This window comes from Cyanistes caeruleus, chromosome 8, assembly GCF_971803275.1.
Source record: "Cyanistes caeruleus chromosome 8, bCyaCae1.hap1.1, whole genome shotgun sequence".
Classification (NCBI taxonomy): Eukaryota; Metazoa; Chordata; class Aves; order Passeriformes; family Paridae; genus Cyanistes; species Cyanistes caeruleus.
Genome location: NC_141708.1, coordinates 29,500,985 through 29,518,628, shown reverse-complemented (window position 1 = coordinate 29,518,628; position 17,644 = coordinate 29,500,985). Strand labels below are relative to the sequence as shown.

At 37.5% G+C, this 17,644-nt stretch overlaps 1 protein-coding gene across 4 annotated transcripts in view; it reads left to right on the top strand.

Annotated features, from left to right (window-relative positions):
• Positions 1–17,644, top strand: part of RHOBTB1 (Rho related BTB domain containing 1) — a 50,839-nt gene that overhangs the window by 28,783 nt on the left and 4,412 nt on the right. For 3 of the 4 annotated variants that reach the window (XM_086901347.1, XM_023930223.2, XM_023930224.2), the window contains 6 exons: positions 702–903; positions 1,245–1,348; positions 10,916–11,101; positions 12,834–13,801; positions 14,226–14,344; positions 16,249–16,399. In XM_086901347.1, coding sequence (XP_086757473.1) covers positions 712–903; positions 1,245–1,348; positions 10,916–11,101; positions 12,834–13,801; positions 14,226–14,344; positions 16,249–16,399 — 1,720 coding nt within the window. In that variant the 5' untranslated portion in view covers positions 702–711. The remainder of the gene's footprint in view (positions 1–701; positions 904–1,244; positions 1,349–10,915; positions 11,102–12,833; positions 13,802–14,225; positions 14,345–16,248; positions 16,400–17,644) is intronic. The other variant, XM_086901348.1, reaches the window with a different exon arrangement.

The window sequence follows — 17,644 nt, the reverse complement described above, 5'->3', positions numbered from 1 at the left end:
TTCAAAAAACTTCACTTTCTATTTCACATCAAAAAGAATTTCTAGATATAGATAAGTATATTTGCAGGTTCCTGTGTGGCTATTTGGTTTCCTTTTAGTCCATGATCTGTACAAACTTCTCCTTGGACAATTAAGAGTGTGTGATACTTGTGGATATAATGGGAATTGTGGTTTTGTAGTGAACAGTCTCTGGAGTCGTCTTACAAGGGAGTTTTATTGTGTGCTAAAGCCATCTGTTGGACTTGCTGTTAGCAATATTGTCTGGACAGCCCTAAATCAAATCCTGAATGGGCAGGATTGCAGAAGGCAGGTCTATACTGGTCTCCTTCAAGTTAAATCCACTGCTGCCCAGGCTTTTTTTCCTTCTAGCATAAAAAGTATTAGGAAGAGGTAAGTTTATGCTAGCTGTCCCTGTTTCACCAAGATCTATCTTCTGCAAACAGGCTTCTGTTTACAGAAACCAAAGTGAAAATAGCATGTGAACAGCATAAAACCACTGCAGTCCAAATAGTTGTGTATTTGCATAACTGAGCAGTATTTAAAGGACTGGCTGGCTTACTTTGGGACAGTTTACTACACACTTTTCCTTAAGAGTTTGTTGTCTCCAGGCATCTCTCAAGAAGTGGAAGTAAAAGGCTCTGATTCTAAACAGCACTATTTTCACACAGAAGTAGAAAACAAGTTTAACTGTCTTGTTCCAGTTTTTGGTAAATGGACATTGACATGGACTACGAAAGACCCAACGTTGAAACTATCAAGTGTGTGGTGGTTGGAGATAATGCAGTGGGAAAGACTCGTCTGATCTGTGCCAGAGCCTGCAACACAACCTTGACTCAGTATCAGCTGCTGGCAACGCACGTCCCAACCGTCTGGGCCATTGATCAGTACCGTGTCTGCCAGGAGGTAAGGACTGCAGGTGTGCAAAGTGTGCAGCACATGCTGTGAGGTGCTGCTATTGTTTATTGGCAAGCCTTACCCTGCCAGGATGCAGCAATGAGCTCACAAGTATTTTATGAGTGACCTCTACTGCAGCCATGGCCTGATATACCTCTTGTTCTAAAGTAATTTCTCAAACCTATTTTTAGGGAGATAAATATTCTGCCTGCTTTATAAGATACATCATTTGGTAAAAACTTCATGAGATAGACCCTTGACCTAGTATGTTTTGGACTCTTTGATGGGGTGAATTAGGAAAGTAATTGTTTGATGGAGGGAAAGAGAATGTTCTGTGTGTTCTGTTCTAGGTCCTTGAACGCTCAAGAGATGTTGTGGATGAAGTGAGTGTTTCCCTTAGGCTGTGGGATACTTTTGGGGACCACCACAAAGACAGGCGCTTTGCTTACGGAAGGTAAATTGATCCAAGCAAAATTTTAATAAATACTTGTGTTCAAATTTTAGGGTAGAAATAAATTGCAAATCTGAATTTTGAAAAGTAAGGACATAACAATCACGAGTATTCATGTTCCTGCCCACTGCAAAGAGGATTATGTGCTGCAAGGATTAAAAAGATATAAATATTTAAAAAGCAGCATAGTTTTACTACGCTACATTTTCTTGAACAGCCTGCTAGGCTCTGTCAACAACTGTTGTCCTATTTTGAATTTTAAAGAACATTCTTCAAAATAAGATCATAGTTTCACAAAATTGAACATGAGCATTCTCTGCCTGTGTAACCAGTGTTTGATGTAATTGCCTAACAAGCAACAAACAAGGAAGAGATGTTGGGAAATATCACTCTCACTCAATTAAACATTCATTTTATTAAAAGCTGTGATGTTGAATGGACAGCTAACCTCTTGAGAGCAGAGCCAGATTCATGAAAGATGAGGCTCTTCTGTATTTCCTTAATTAAAGCTGAGGTTTTTCTTCTATAAATATGTCTGTTAGTGAATCAATTAACCCTGGAAATTCTAAAAAATACATATATAATTAATATATATTTAGTTTAATGTGATCTAGATTTTTCCATCATGTATTATACATTTGTAATATATATATATATATATGTATGTAAAAGTTCAGCGTAGTTTCAGCAAGGACTGAAGCCAGTGATAGTCTTTCTGGTTTGTTTAATTAGATCTGACCTTGTGGCAGTACAGACAGCTGAACAGCTGTATTAGGCAAATACTGAGCTGAAGGTGGGTTTTGGACATATTTTTTCATAACTCACATTTGAGAGGTCTCAGTCAGTTTTCACATATTTTTTTCACCATGTTGAACTTTTTCATAACCTTTTCATAGCTGCTTCAGTCACTGCAGTTGGTCAGACCTTCACAGACAGACACTTTTTTTTCCAGCTGGGAATGCCCTTTATAGAGTATCAGCCCCAGCTTTCTATTGCATATGGCCAAAATGTACTGTCTTGCTGTTTTTCTTGTCTCTGTGCTGCCTGATGACACAAGTGACTTTGAAGGAGGATGGTCTTTTCTATTCTCTACCCCATAGAAATGCTGTAGAGGTTCTGCTGGTTGTATCCACCCATTAAATTTTCAAACTGTGGAACTCTGTATGTTTGTACAAACCCTTCTTTATGTACAGCACTGTTAGTTGAATTTTCAGAGTCATGAATTACCTGGAATTTTCTGTCAGGAGCTGAAGTTGCAACATCTGGGCTGCACAACCTGTACTGTTTGTAAATAAAGTTTGTGAGAGAAGTTATGGACTTTAAGGTAATGTTTACCTTAGTGTTAAGTGCTACTGGAAGATGTCCATAGATACTGTTTTACCTTTTGCAAGCATGTGGACCCTGCATTGATAAATTTGGATGTAACTTCATGTTTCCGCTTACTGTTCCACTTTGATGTGGCCTCCCAATATTCAGCAACAGATACTGTGTCACTGAGAAGATTACTGGAGATTAGGAGAACAGAATCAGGCATGTTCTGAACCCTGATCCCACGTTTACTGACAGGACGGGAGAGGGAGGAAACAACATACTTAGATTCTAATCCTGCAAACGCCAAGGAGGACGTGAATAACTTGAGATCTTGAGGATTAAGCATATGAACACGGTGATTCATTTGTGATGTTAGCAGAACTGAACTTGTGTAGAATGAGGTTTTCTATATCCTAATTAGCTTTAAAAGGCTGTTCTGGAAGCCTGCTCTCCTGTTAGTGTTTTTTTTCTGCAAGTCTATTAATGAAGAAAGTAACTGGAAACTCAAAAGAAATACTTTATAAATAGAATTTCAGTTTTAAAATGTTGTGATTGTAAGCACTGCTTAGGTACTTGGTTGTTTTAAAAATATTAATGTTGCATTTAAAGCAGACTGTTTAGTATTTTATCTTCAGTATTTTAAAAGAGTTTTTTAATGATTAATGTTCATATTTATAGGAATTTATTTTAAATCACCTCTGTACATTGAGCTACACTCTAGTCAGCTGTGTCAAATCTTGCAATACAGTGAATGACCTATTTTATGCCAAACTGCTCAAGGTTGCACCTGAAAGTGCCCCATGTTTTGATTGTCTGAAGGATCATACAATAATATAATTCTTTGCTTCTCTTAAAAAAATTCTGTGCATCTGCATCTTATGCAGGGGAAGGTTTACTCCAGCAAAAATTCAGCCAAGACCTCTAATTGTTCTAAAGCTGATGTAGCAAGAACCAGCAAGTCATTAACTCACCTGCTGCTCACTGGAAAAGTTTGCTCCATACAGTTTTAGAAAATGTTGCATAAATAGATTATGTTATAGAAGACAGAGTGAACAGTTAATCGGACTTGTAGCACAGATAAATCCTTCTTAACTTTATTTTTCATGGATAGAAACATGAAAGGAGAATGAGAAAAGGATTATATTTTCCACTATTTTTGTGTAACAGAAGGAGAGAAACATTTAAATGCTACTGGGGATGGAACAGTTAATGTTTCTCTGCCATCCCTTAATGGGAGTATCGAGAGTGAGATCAGCTTGCATTCTGCTCTGTGGTGTTTAGTTTAATGGTGTTTAGTTTAATAATCACACTCCTCTGGGAGCTTTGGGAAACAGTTCCTGACAGCTTAAGGGATTGAGGGGGATGTGACTGCAGAGACTTGTGGAAATGTTTGCTGCAGTTTTACAGTATGGCATTTTTTCTCCCCTTTAGTGCTTCAATTTTGGAAATACCCTATTCAGTTCAGCTTAGGCAGTATGTGATGCCAAGTAGTCATTTATTAATAATCATCGGGTTTCATTTGGTGCACAATCATCCCAAAATGCTGTAAAATTACAATGTCTTGGTTATAATTTAGTGTATTGATTTCCAGCTCCCAGGCGCCTCTTTGTGTAATAACAATCTAGTCTTGGTGCTGTTGTATTCTTGCAGCCTGCAGATGAGGTGTGAACTTCATTTAAAGCCCAAGTTGTTATTCTGTAGCAGTTTCTCTGGGAGGCAAGTGTAAAGAGAAAACATCTTAATTTACATTTCAACTTGTCAGGATTCACTGTGTTACATCCTCCTGTCCAATCTGGTTTTGAATAATAGTGTCAACATATCATCATGTTCAAACTAATTCTAGAAGCTGGCTTGCAGTTCTTTTTCTCACTCTTTGCATTCTTTTTGTTTTTTTCTCCCCACTCCCCCAGGTAAACATGTTTGGCTAATTTGATAAAAAGTCTCCATATCCTGAGTTTTTAAACATGCAGCTGTAGTATGTGTAAATATACGCACAAACCTGCAATGAGTTAATTCAGTCCAAATCAAATATTTATTCTCAATACCATGAATGGGGGTTGTCAGCTAATTCAGCCAGGATGACTTATTTACTTGTAACTTAAATATGAGCTGTAGACCAAACAAAATCTGTTCATACAGCTTGGATAGAAAACAGCTTTTTCCTCATGACTTACAAATGGGAATGAGTCTTGCTGTTAGACTGCTGACAGAGCCTCTTAAAACATGTTCAGAGTATTTCCAATGTTGTGAATGGATTTTGTAAGCCTTGTGGGTATTGTATGCAGAGGAACACATACATTCAACTTCTTCTGTGTGATTACAATTCCCTTCACCAGACACTTCAATGTAATTGAATCCCTAAAAATATACTTTCTGAATGCTGCTGAAAGGAGTCCATGAGAAAGGGTTAATCACTAATATCTGAAGACTTCTACCAACCTCTTTCTGACTTTTTTTCCTCAAGGGATAATTATGATGCTATTTCTGAAAGAACAAAACCAAGGTAGCTTTGATGTAAAATGGTATTTGCATGCATCAGACTCAGTGAGATTAGGGTGAGGTTTGTGGCTTCACAGAGTTACCTGGTCTGCCTTTACTTAGATCAGTTCCCTCTGTCATGGAGCAGTTGGTACCTAAACTGAGACTGGGTCAGCAGCTCCCTCCTTTCTTCAGAGAAGGTCTGAGGTTTCAGAAGTGCCTTGTGAATGAAAGCTCACACATTCCCTGTGCTTCACAAGCCATTACTGTCCTGGATTGGAAGGGATCCTTACAGATGTCTCTAGAGCAGAGGTACTTAACAGACACAGGACAGACAGTCTCTTGCTTCTCTAGCAAGCTGATAGGGAATCCAGTTACTTTCAGATGTGTCTCAGCTTGGCTGCATCCTTTTGTTGTTTTTCTGCTCCAAAAAGCGACAAGCACTATCTTCAAAGCATCTTCAGCTACCCAAATTTGTGAGCCTCCCCTTCTACTTTACAGTTATTTCTAAGCTATTCAGGTTCTTTATCATGGGATCATGAAGAAAAGTAAAAAAACATTTTTAAAACATATTTGTTACTGATTTTTTTTCTCTTTTGAGTTTAACTTAGGCCCAAGAAAAACTGAAATAAGCAGAGAGATTCACAGAGACAGTTTTCTCCAGTAACTTTATTCTGATATGCTGGGTGTATGCACTGTTTCTTTTCTTCCTTTGTTACCTATGTGAACATTTGAGGCTTTTTCATTCAGCTGATGGGGAAGTAAATGCTTTATATACTTAGGCCACTGAAACTAATGCAGACCTACTTTTCTCCTCTGCATCCCACCATGGTTCTATACTGTGAGTAGAAAGAGGTTGCTATGGAATTTCTTCTTCCGAAAGGTGTGTGCAAAATGGCTGTTGGTGGGCCTGAAGCTCAACTTGATATATATGTAATTTATATATAATAGAAACCTTTAAGCCTTCCTTAAGGAGTAAAAAAGTACGTGGCAGTTGTTATTTGTGGTATTACATCATTTCACATTTTGTCTTGCTTTCCTACGTCAGGGGCTGAGTGGAAGGGGGGCAATTGGGCTCTACACCAAAAGGCTGCAAGGGAACATCAAAATCTTTTGGAAATTATAAGTGTAGGACACTATTTTCTGTCTTGATCTTAGTGAATTATTTCTTTGTGAATAGGTACTAGGTGGATTTCTTGTGCTGTTTTCTACTCCAAGAGTCTCTGGATCTCAGTGTGGGTTTCCTGAAACATATAGGTTCCCATGGAAAACACTCTGTACAACCAGTTATGACTGTTTTGAAATGAGTTCTTCTCAATAACTTTTACATCAACTTGCCAGTTAACATTTCTTGATAGTTTAATTTAAATTTTAAAAAGAGAAGGAGTCTGGTTTTGGTGATAGCCCAAAGAAAGCAAAAAATATAAAAGTCCATATTTTCTCCACAGAGAAAGAGTGCATCTTCTAATGTCCAGTATCCATGTCTTCTCTGACTTCAGAAGCCACTCCCATACTGGATACAAACCAAAACCTGTCAGTTTTTCATCTTCTCTGGATTTTTCCCTCCTTGGCTTCAGCAGTACTTTTAAAGAATTAAGCTTTTAATAAATTTTGGGATCTAACTTTGGACCTTCCTTCTAATTTTTTCCTGTTCCATCCTCAAATCCTCTGCTACCTGGAAATAACTTTTTTCTTCTAAACATGCTGTAAAGAAATGGTTAATTTCTTCTTTCATTTATTCTTTTTCAGTGTGTTTGGTGAAAGTTAGTTCGTTCTCTGTAAAGAGTGTGCATGCAGTTCTTATCTGTAAGCTGCCTCCTTACAATAACCAATAAGATTGGAATGCCCACCTTTCCTTGCATTTCTGGTTTCTCCATTGTTTTGTGAATTTATCTCTCATTATTTTGTTTTCTGACTGTTGTCTGGAAGCAGCAGTCAGCTGATATGTCTTAAAAGCCCCTTTTGTGTATTTTGGTGTTTGCCTGAGTTGATCAGACATGTTCCAGTGGGCCCTGTACCTTCACTTGCTCCAGCATTTTCTTTCATTGTTCTCCATTTACCTCAGGGTTTATTTCTTACTGATATAAATCTTGACCTGGCATGTGACATCCAGAATATTTCAGTCTTATAGCATTAATTAACTGTGTCTAGGATTCTATTATCATAGAATTCTTACTCCTTTATTAGAACTGCAGTAACCAAGATCTCTGCTTTAGGAAAGGGAAGAAGGCAGAGATTGGTATTTTATGGTGAACGCATATACATGATTGCAAAGAGGGGTTTCCTGAGTCTACTCACAAAATTTGGCCCAGTTTCATGCTGAGGTACCTTGCTGACAGCCTGTTTCAACTGCAAGGTCCTATTTAGCACTAAGCTGGAATTTTCCTATGTAAAGCTTATATGTGAATTTACTTCACATAGTAACCAACAAAATAAACCAAATTCCAAGACTGTGTAAGTAGTCCTTTAATTTCTTGTTTGATTTTCTCTTGTTACATAGTTCCACACAATTTTGCCATTCTTTTTAGTGTACTTGCTGGTCAGCCATTTGTACCATAAGAGTGGCTCTTACAAGCTTCTGCAAAATCAGTTATTTTAATCATTATTATCAAAATAGTGCAGCTTGTATTTGTGAATATATTGCTGCAGAGAGAAAAGTTTGCTTTTGTTTTCTTCTTTCTTGTTCTCTTGGTAACCAACACAAAAAGTGACTGCACAAAAACAGCAATAAAATACGCATTTTTAAAAAATCATACCCTTTTACATTCCCTGAGAATATTAAAATAACATTGGTAAATTTTTAATGTTTAGGAAATATTAATGCATTATTTTAACTTGACAGGGTCTGCTTTTTATGAACAAATGTCAAACCAAGCTTTATCCTGCGGTGTTAGCAAGTTGTAAATGTGCCTTTGACATTAATAGGAATCGTAGGTACTTTAATTAAAGTTTCCAAAGGACATATTTCCTCAAATGCTCAGTTTTATGTAGATGGCTAATCTTCCTCATACATTGCTGTCTCCAGTTTGCACTGAGTGCTAATTGTGCTTATGACTTGAATGAAAACTGAATTTATTATGAAAGAGTGTCTGTGTTTTGTGAGCTTGCAGAGCCAGCTGTGGCGCTGGTTCAGCATACGAACTCTGCACAGTGATTTCCCATCCATTCTGTTTATGGCACAGAACTGTTAATTTCTATCTGCCCAGTGAAGAACTCTCAGGAATCTTTGTTTGCTGGGGAATTCCAGGTTTTAACACATAATAAATAGTTTGCACATCAGTTTTTTACCTCTTTACTCTGTTATTCTTTTCATGTGGAAGGCAGTAATGTGAGAATGTCCTGTTAGTGCAGTGTAGTGAGTTTTGGGAAAAGAACCCAGCTTTGCTCAGCTCGGTTTTACGGCTGCCCAGCAAAGGTCAGAGGTGAGGAGCTGCTCAAGAACCGTGGTGGCAAAAACATGATACTCCCTTGGCAAGGGCTGTAACACATGCAGGGCTGTGCTGGAGCCAGCCTGCTGGGTGCTCTAGGACACAGCTCACCCCTGGCTCCCTCCAGAGTACAGACTGTGCCCAGCCCAGCATCAGGCACCTGGGGGAACTGGTGTGCCCTGTCTGTGAACACCTGCTGGAGTTGTTTCCTTTTGGTTTTCTGGGAGATGTGATGTGTGTCTTGTGGTTTGTAAAGTCAGGAGGATTAGATCCTTGTGACTTCAATTACTGGGCTTAGGTATTAATTTCTGAAGGATGCTAGACAGGCTATCTCTCTAAGATGCTTAGTTGTAGTTAGAAACAGCCAGGCAGCCAACACTTGCCACTCTAGCAGTCATGGTGGCCTTGAATAAAGCAATTGAGCAATTTAGAATACATGTGACACAGAGTTTTTTGTATGTTAGCTGTACATGGATTTCTCTTTCTGGGAACTAAGCAAACGTCTGCCGGCATTTAGATTTTACTCTTACCTGACCTTGAATAGAGCAGGTTTGAATTTAAAGCATGTTTGCCTCAGCTATGCAGCAGACCATTGTGTTGGCTGCTTATCCCTTCACTATTTACTAGAGAACTTTCCAGTTTGAAGAGGCCTTGTTCCTAGATATGACAAATGTGTTGCAGTTTATATAAGACAGAAATTTGGAGCAGGAGAATTTCTCTTGCATTAAATTGATGCTCACAGCAGTCTCCATATTGTGTGCAGCTATCTTTAGAAATAGCTGGCTATATCTATGCCCTCAGTGAAATGTAGAAAGCAGCACTACTGAAGAGGTACTTCATTATTTAAAAGGTGACTGTTTAGATTCACTGCTACTGATGCTCTGTACATGACAAAAACTGCAGATACAACACATTGGTGCTAAATTAAAGAATAATAGAACTGAGATAGAGATGGTATTGCTGAGCTTATCCTGCTGACAATTCTATAGCAATAAGTTGCCTCCTCAAAATGTCTCTTCTCAATTTTTCTCAAGAGTTTAAATTCAACCTTTTTTTCTTCTTTTCTATTTTTTTCCCCTTAAGTGACCCAAGAACTTGAGAGCTGTTTGTTTATAAGTAATGAAATTTCCCCTATTTAGATGTGGATATGATTTTCTCAGCCTGAGAGATTTTTCAGCCTGTCGGTGGCTAATCTTTTTTCCAAGGGGAAGTCTTTTGGGAAGCTTTTCTCTCTCAAGGACTGTTTTCTGTAAATAGGTTTTGGTTCTCAAAACAATGTTGTACAGATGTTCTAGATGCATTTTTCTCTTGTCCCACCAATGGGATGAGAGAGGTGTTGTTCCTTCTACCAGTTATGTTAACCTGTATCAGAACACCTTATAAAAGGGGCTGAAAACCCCGAAATAAAGGCTTTTGCCTCCTGGGGATTGAAAACCTCTGCTGTTGTGACTGAACCCATGCTTCTATTTCATGTCCTCTAGTGACAGTTCGGTATGCCCTGAATCAAGTATTCAATCATTTCTCTACCTTTGGGTGCCAGATCTTTCAAGAGTTAGGCAGTGGTTCAGTGGATGAACTGTGAACTTTAATCCTCATACTTAGAATTTATATAGCAAGTTTATTTAGTCAAGTAGTTTCTGTTTTCTTAGAAACCTTTAAAAGCCTGCAAATATTGTCATGCTTACTCTAATTTAAGCCATTGTCCTATTCTACAGTTTACTGACCTTATTTTCACTGTAATGTTTATTTTTGCTGATACTGTAGAAGTGGTCATTCTGCAGTAGTTTGGCCTTCTAACAGGTTATTTATTAAAGACATTGGAGAAATGCTGTGCAAAGCACATTGCGATGGCAACCACCTCAGTACTTCTAGTAGTGCAGTAAAGGTATTTCTCCTTGACAAGTTCAGAAATGATCTGTGTCTGCCTGTCTGGCTGTTCTGAAGTTTTGCTCAGCTCCTCTCTAATTCCTAATCACCAATGACCTTTGAACTGCAATTTAGGTGTCCAGTCAGCAGAATTATTTCTGGAGAAATGACAGAAATGAAGAGAGTAACTGTTATGTAAAAATAGAGAATGGAAACCCCTACCTCTCTTCTTAGTGCTCCACTCACACATGCTGGGATTATCTCAGCATGGAGGGGCAGTGCTTCCTAGTTATGTGGCTTTGTGCTCCCATGCTTTTGTGGTGAAATGTGTAGCTTCTCTCAAACCTCTGCACAAACACCACTTATTCTGACATCTGGGTGTCAGCACGTTTGTCAAAGAGCAGAGTGGAGTAGTAATGAAAATGTGAAACTGCAGCAAAAATAATTTTGGGGCCTTTCAACAGGTATTTTCTTGTTACCTTTCTAGGTCCGATGTTGTTGTTCTGTGCTTTTCAATTGCTAATCCAAATTCCCTGAATCATGTGAAAACAATGTGGTATCAAGAAATCAAGCACTTCTGTCCTCGCACACCTGTCATTCTGGTGGGCTGCCAGCTGGATCTTCGCTATGCAGATCTTGAGGCTGTTAACAGAGCCAGACGGCCTTTGGCAAGGTAAAGTTTAAACAAAAATAAGAATTTTCAAAAAGAATCACCTTGGTAATCAGGTACAACGCTTGCAAAAGAGAAACTGGAGAGCCTAGTTTCCTTTATTTTTGTACAATGAAAATATATGTGCTTTCTTCTTTTTTTTTTCTGTTGTCTGAGTTGGTTAGGTCTTTAACACACAGTTATTTTGTTTCCCACAAAATTTTTGCACATTGAGTATCTAAATGTGTTTGGGTGGCAGAATGCTACAGTAAGATAGAAATGGTAATTTTTGATTATTGAATGTTTTCTTATGTATCTTTCTCCATTATCATGTGTATCACATCCTACCTTCTCACTATTGTCAGGTATTCTTTTAAACTGGCAGATTTGAGTAGAATTTTCTTAATTCTCAATTTTTATTTTTTATTTTTTTTGGTAAATGTAATCCTAGATCATAGCAGAAAATGAAATGGTTGCGAATTAAACTTCCAAATGTTCTGAGATGAAAAGAGAGTTTGAGGATCGTTCTAGAGAAGCTTTGTTTCTCCCAGATACAAAATACCATTCACATATTTGGCCACAACAGTCCCACAATACCTGGTTTACTTCTAATTTATTCCTTTTATGGGAATTTCAATGAGACCAGATTCACAGAAATAATTTCCATGATTGTGTAATTAATGACTGTTACTGTAGTGTAACAAATTTCTGTAAAGAGATTGAATTAATATTTTATTGGCCCTTAGAAAACATTGCATTGCAGTCAAACTCTTGATTTAGCAATATGATTTTTATAGGTCTATTTGTTTATTAAACATTTCTTTGTTGTGAGGGTGGGGTGGGCTTTTTGATTGACTCTTTAAAAGGAAATGTTATTTTTTCAAAACTCTTCTTCTACCCTAATTCTCCTCCCTGATTTCACCATTAGTATGTTTGAGTCAGAACTCTGTGTGTCTGTCACAGACTTCTGCCATCTGAACCGGTTATTTATTAGCTGGCACTCAGCAAGCTGTTGTCTGGGGTGTCTCCTGTCTGTGCCAGCTCATGTCTGCCCAATATGGTGAGCTCAGAGAACATACTCTTGGGTTGTGTCTTCTGGGGAGATGATTTTTTTTCTGGGAAAATGGATCATAGCCCAGACTTTTACTGGTTTGTTTACCCTGCATCATGTACTAGAGCTGCTCTAGAAATTCATGAGTTCCCACATAATACTTCTACAGCCAAAATGAGCCTATTTCCCACAGTGTGTGTTCAGTTCCTCTTTTGTCATAGGCTACTATGAGTTTCTTTAAAAAGCATGAGCTTAAGAAATATTTCCATTTCATATTTAGCTGTATTTCTGGCATTTTTTATGTCATGAGAATTTCCATTTGTGTTTAAATGACGGGTACAAAGAAAGGTTCTGACAGAACATCTGAGTAGTGAGGGGTGGCAGGAGGTTTTTTAAATAATGAAAGTTCTCAAATCAAATTTTTTACTGTAAATTTCACTTTAAGTATGGGGCCGCTCCATTTAATGTAAATAATGTCTACATATATTTGGTAATGTTGCAAAGACACCACCAAACTTAAATGAAATTACAAGTATGTGCTATTCTAAAACTCAGTGGAATCATGACTGTAGATTTCCAACTGCTTTGTATGCTTAGTTTTATTTGAATGATAGTTATCTCAGATTTGATGCTGAATATTTGGTCAAATTCCATGCTTTCTAGCATAACTTTGTGTGACAAAGTTCATTTTTTGTTTAACCCTAGGCCGATAAAAAGGGGAGACATTTTGCCACCAGAGAGAGGCAGAGAGGTTGCCAAGGAACTTGGGATACCCTACTATGAAACCAGTGTATTTGACCAGTTTGGGATTAAAGATGTGTTTGACAATGCAATTAGAGCTGCCCTGATCTCCAGAAGACACCTGCAATTCTGGAAATCTCATTTGAAGAAGGTCCAAAAACCTTTGCTTCAGGCTCCATTCCTACCTCCAAAAGCCCCTCCTCCGGTTATCAAAATTCCCGAGTGTCCTGTGCCGAGCATGAATGAAGCTGGATATTTGTTGGACAGCCCACTGTGTGCAGATGTCATGTTTGTTCTTCAGGAGCAGGACTGCATTTTTGCTCACAAGATTTACCTAGCTACCTCTTCTTCAAAGTTTTATGACCTTTTCTTAATGGAATGTGAGGAATGTCCATACTTGGATGAAACACAGTGTAAAAAAGAAAATACAAATAAGGATTTTCTGACAAGTCACCTTGAGACAAACACTGACAGTGATGAGGCATCCTTGAAATCTCCTGATGTTAAAATTCCCCCACCAGAAAGCAGTGAGTCTTTAAACATGCTAGAAACTGAATCTGGTGAAACAAACTCTGCAGCAAGATCTCTGTCATCCTGGGGTAAGGGGTTTGTTAGTGTGCATAAGGAAATGCAAGTGAATCCTGTCTCAAAGCGGACATGTCCTGTAACTGTGGTAAAAATGGATTCATCTGTGCAGGCTGCACCTTTTAAAACTGTTTTGCAGTTTTTATACACAGGCCAACTGGATGAAAATGAAAAAGACCTCACAAGACTGGCTCAGATTGCTGAAATCTTGGAAGTATTTGACTTGCGAATGATGGTGGAGAATATTATGAATAAAGAAGCCTTCATGAATCAAGAGATTACTAAAGCATTTCATGTCAGAAAAGCTAATCGCATAAAAGAGTGCCTTTGCAAAGGGACATTCTCTGGTAAGTAAATACATGCTTTCACAGGAAGAGAATTTTTTTTTTTCTCATCCATGTTACTGTCACTTCATAGACTTCAAACAGTGTGACAGCTTACATTGTTCTTAGAGGAGGCATGACCCCAAAATTGTAGTGTTACTCCGGCCAACTGTTCCAACCTGGGACTCTGTAGTTTCATTTCTAAAAATCTACTCACAGCTTTTAAAAAAGTAACCCAGTTCTCAAAAATGTTGAACATCCAATATCCCCCTTTACAAGTGAGGCTTTTCATTAACTATTTAAAATGCAAGAGTTTTTTTTGAGGTGGAGGTCATGGAAAATGAAGGAAGTCCTTGGTTAACAGCATGCAAGTGAAACACATTCTTGAGACAAGGTTACACCTTAAACACAGACTTGCAGCACTCTTGTGCCTTTGTTCCCATGGCAGATGTGACATTTAAATTGGATGATGGAAGCATCAAGGCCCACAAGCCACTGCTGATCTGCAGCTGTGAGTGGATGTCTGCTATGTTTGGAGGATCATTTATTGAAAGCTCCAACAGTGAGGTATTTGTCCATTTTTGTCTCTTGTTTACAACGTCTGATGGATTTAGGATGATGGAAGCATCATCTATTTGAAAGGTTGCAATGATCCCTGGAATCAGGGATTTATTCTTCCATGCAAACCAGGGATATTTTTCTTCTTAATGCATTAAATCGGGTTGCCCAGGAAGACAACATACTTTCTCCAATGCACAAGTCTTCCTCCAGCACTAGAGTGTGTATTTAAGCCCAAAGTCCTGTCAAATATTAAATATGGGGAAGGAAATTAAGTAAGAATTTGTGAATTTCTTTAAAATAATTTTTTAGATTTTGAGAATAAATATTTATATAATCAAAATCACTACAAAGAATACTTGAGGCAGGGACATTGATAAAGAAATTAAAGATAAAAATGGGTTAAAGAACATAAGAGTGGTAAACTAGAAAATGGAGTTGTTTTCACACTAGAAACTGAGCTTACTTTAAGAGTTCTACTAGCTTTAGTAGAAACTCAGCATAGGTTCTGTAATTCATCATCTTGTCCTCTGGAGTAAAGCCAGGTATGCAATACAGTTTAAAAGATCTCAATACTTTGAATAAGATTTTTAGAAGAAGCCCTGTATTTTCATGTGCCTTCATAGTTTGTTTTTCAAATTGCAAACACTCTGCTAGTATTTTTTCTTGTGCCATATCCAGATTGTTGTTGCTGTTTTGTGTTTTTTTTGTTTGGTTGGGTGGGTTTTTTTAGGTTTTGGGGTTTGTTTTATTTTGTTTTCTTGTTGCTTTCCATACAATTATGCTCATATGAAGCATTTAAGTTTTTTGTGTTTAATATTCTGATAGATATTTTTCTACATAGATTGTTCTGCCTTCTTCTAATACAGCTGTAAACATAATTCTTTTCCCAGAGGCATATTCATACAATTCAATAAAAATACATAGTTTGATTCTAGTATGCAGCATTTGGCAATGAAGAATATGCAATAAAGAATATGTTATTTTCTACCAGCCTATTTTTAATTATTAGCTTCACAGTCTTAGTTTATCTTTTCAATTGAAAATATTTAGCTTCCATTTTGTAGAGTTTAAAGCATTCAGTAATGCTTTTGGAAGTTTTAAAATATAGGCAGATATGAACTGAATGGTTTACAAATAATAAAAACTATCTATTTTTACATATTACCTTTTCTGTATTTGATTTGGGGCAAATTTTATAAAGTCATTCGTTAAATTTACAGTTCTCTGCATTAACAGAAATCTATCAATAATGAATGAGTTTCACAGCTAGCTGCTCTCACTTGGAGAGCTGAGCTGCTTCCCAAAGTGGCTGATGTGCATGTTGTAGCATGAGAAATCAGACAGTTTTTGTCTTAGTCTTCGTAGCTTCATTGGGGGGCAAAAAAGGGCTTACTTTTTTTTTTTTCCTCATTTCTTCAGTTCTTAGTTCCTTCTCAGCCTTGTTTACCTGGATAATTTGGTTATTGACCAAAAGATTGAGAGGGGTGGTTTTACAGTTATCCTTTGTTTTCTGTTATTCTCAGAATCCACAGAATATCCCTTGCCAGGAGCAGATAGATTGCATTCCTCAAGGAGTCCACCGAGGGAGGTTTGGCATGGGCAGTGCTCAGTGACTGTTATGTGTAACTGTCAATTTGAAGGCTAGAGAGCATTCACAGTTCGATGTGGATCCAGTTCCAGCTTGGATATAACCTGGCAAAGGATCTGACTGGAGAAATGCTTACCTGTTGGCAGTGACTTGAACTTGGATGGGAAATTTCTGCTTTGAAAAATGTTTTCCCTGCATTTCTGAAATACCTTGAAGAGAAAAAGATACAGTCAAGCAAAGTGAGAGAAGTGAAATATAGCTGCTATATGAAAATACAATTATCTTAATAATTAGAAATTCTTCTCTTTAATATCTTTTCCAGGTAGTTCTGCCCAACATAAACAAGACCTCCATGCAAGCTGTTTTAGATTACTTGTATACCAAGCAACTGTCCTCCAGTCAGGAACTGGACACCCTTGAGTTGATTGCATTGGCCAATAGGTTTTGCCTTCCTCACCTGATTGCTCTAGCAGGTAACAATTTGTGGCCTTGACCAATGCAGTATCTTCTGTAACAGCTGAAATGTGCTTTAATGGGTTTTGGAACACATAAGATTTTCTCAAGTGTCAGAGAATTTTTATTTTTTTTTTCCTGAGAGGGGTATTGTAATGCAAATTGATATTTTCACACAGAGAAATGTATTTGCCTTTCTGTTGCCTTTTTTAGTTTCGTGCTAATCCAGCTCAGAACATTGAAGTTTTCTGTGCTTTAAAAACAGAAAGAGTAAACATTCTCTTTAGCATTGAGGATAATGTCTGTGGATTGTAATATCCATTCTGCTGTTGTTAATTTACCTAAAAGCAGGAAGGTCTTTGGGTTTTCCATTAAGTAATGAATGAGGTGCTCCACTTTATATTTCTGTTCAAAGAGAGTAACTGAGCCAATTCAAAACTTATCTAGATAATCATGTTTTTAGAAATGCTGTCTAGGTTCCTTTTCATCAGATGGGAATTAGATATTTTGGTATATCCATGTGGACTCAACCCTCATTTCAGGAAGAAAACCTTTTCAATTCCATATTTAAAGAAAAATTACAGGTTAGAATACCACTAAAGTTTTAAAAATAAATCCATACACAACCCAGACTTCTGAGGTTGTTTGGGTTGTGTTGTTGTGTTTAATTTGTTTCTCTCTATGTCAGTAATTTGGCATAGTTCTGAAGACATGACCAAGACCAAAACTCAGAGAAAGCTGAAATAAAGCTACAGCTACCTACAGGACTACATTTAGACAAAATTTAATTACATACCAAACCCTGGCTCTCCTTCGGTTGTGCATCAGGACTGTGTCTCTTGTCTTTACTGGTTCTGATTGACCAATCAATCTTTATTGCCAGATTTTATTTACATATTTTAGCTGAAGTTTTAGGTATTTTAAGGTAATTAAATGTAAATATAAATGTAAAATTTAAATGTAAATATACATGCAGTATTAAGAATATTTAATTCCATTTAATTTTTGATGAAATAATTTTGAGTCCAAAGGCTATGGCCAACTACTGTATCAAACCAACTGCCAATGCTTCCCAAAAAAATGTTCAGACTTTTAAGATTCTAGGAAAGGGTCAAGGAAAATCCCAAATTAGGTGATTGTTGGAGGGGCTGGTTAGCCTTCATCTGAATCCCTATGAACTGCTGATCTGAAAACCTAAAGAGGGCCTGAAGTGGCCTTTTCTCTATCAATGCTGTGTGTATACTCTCTAATAAATCAGTGACAAG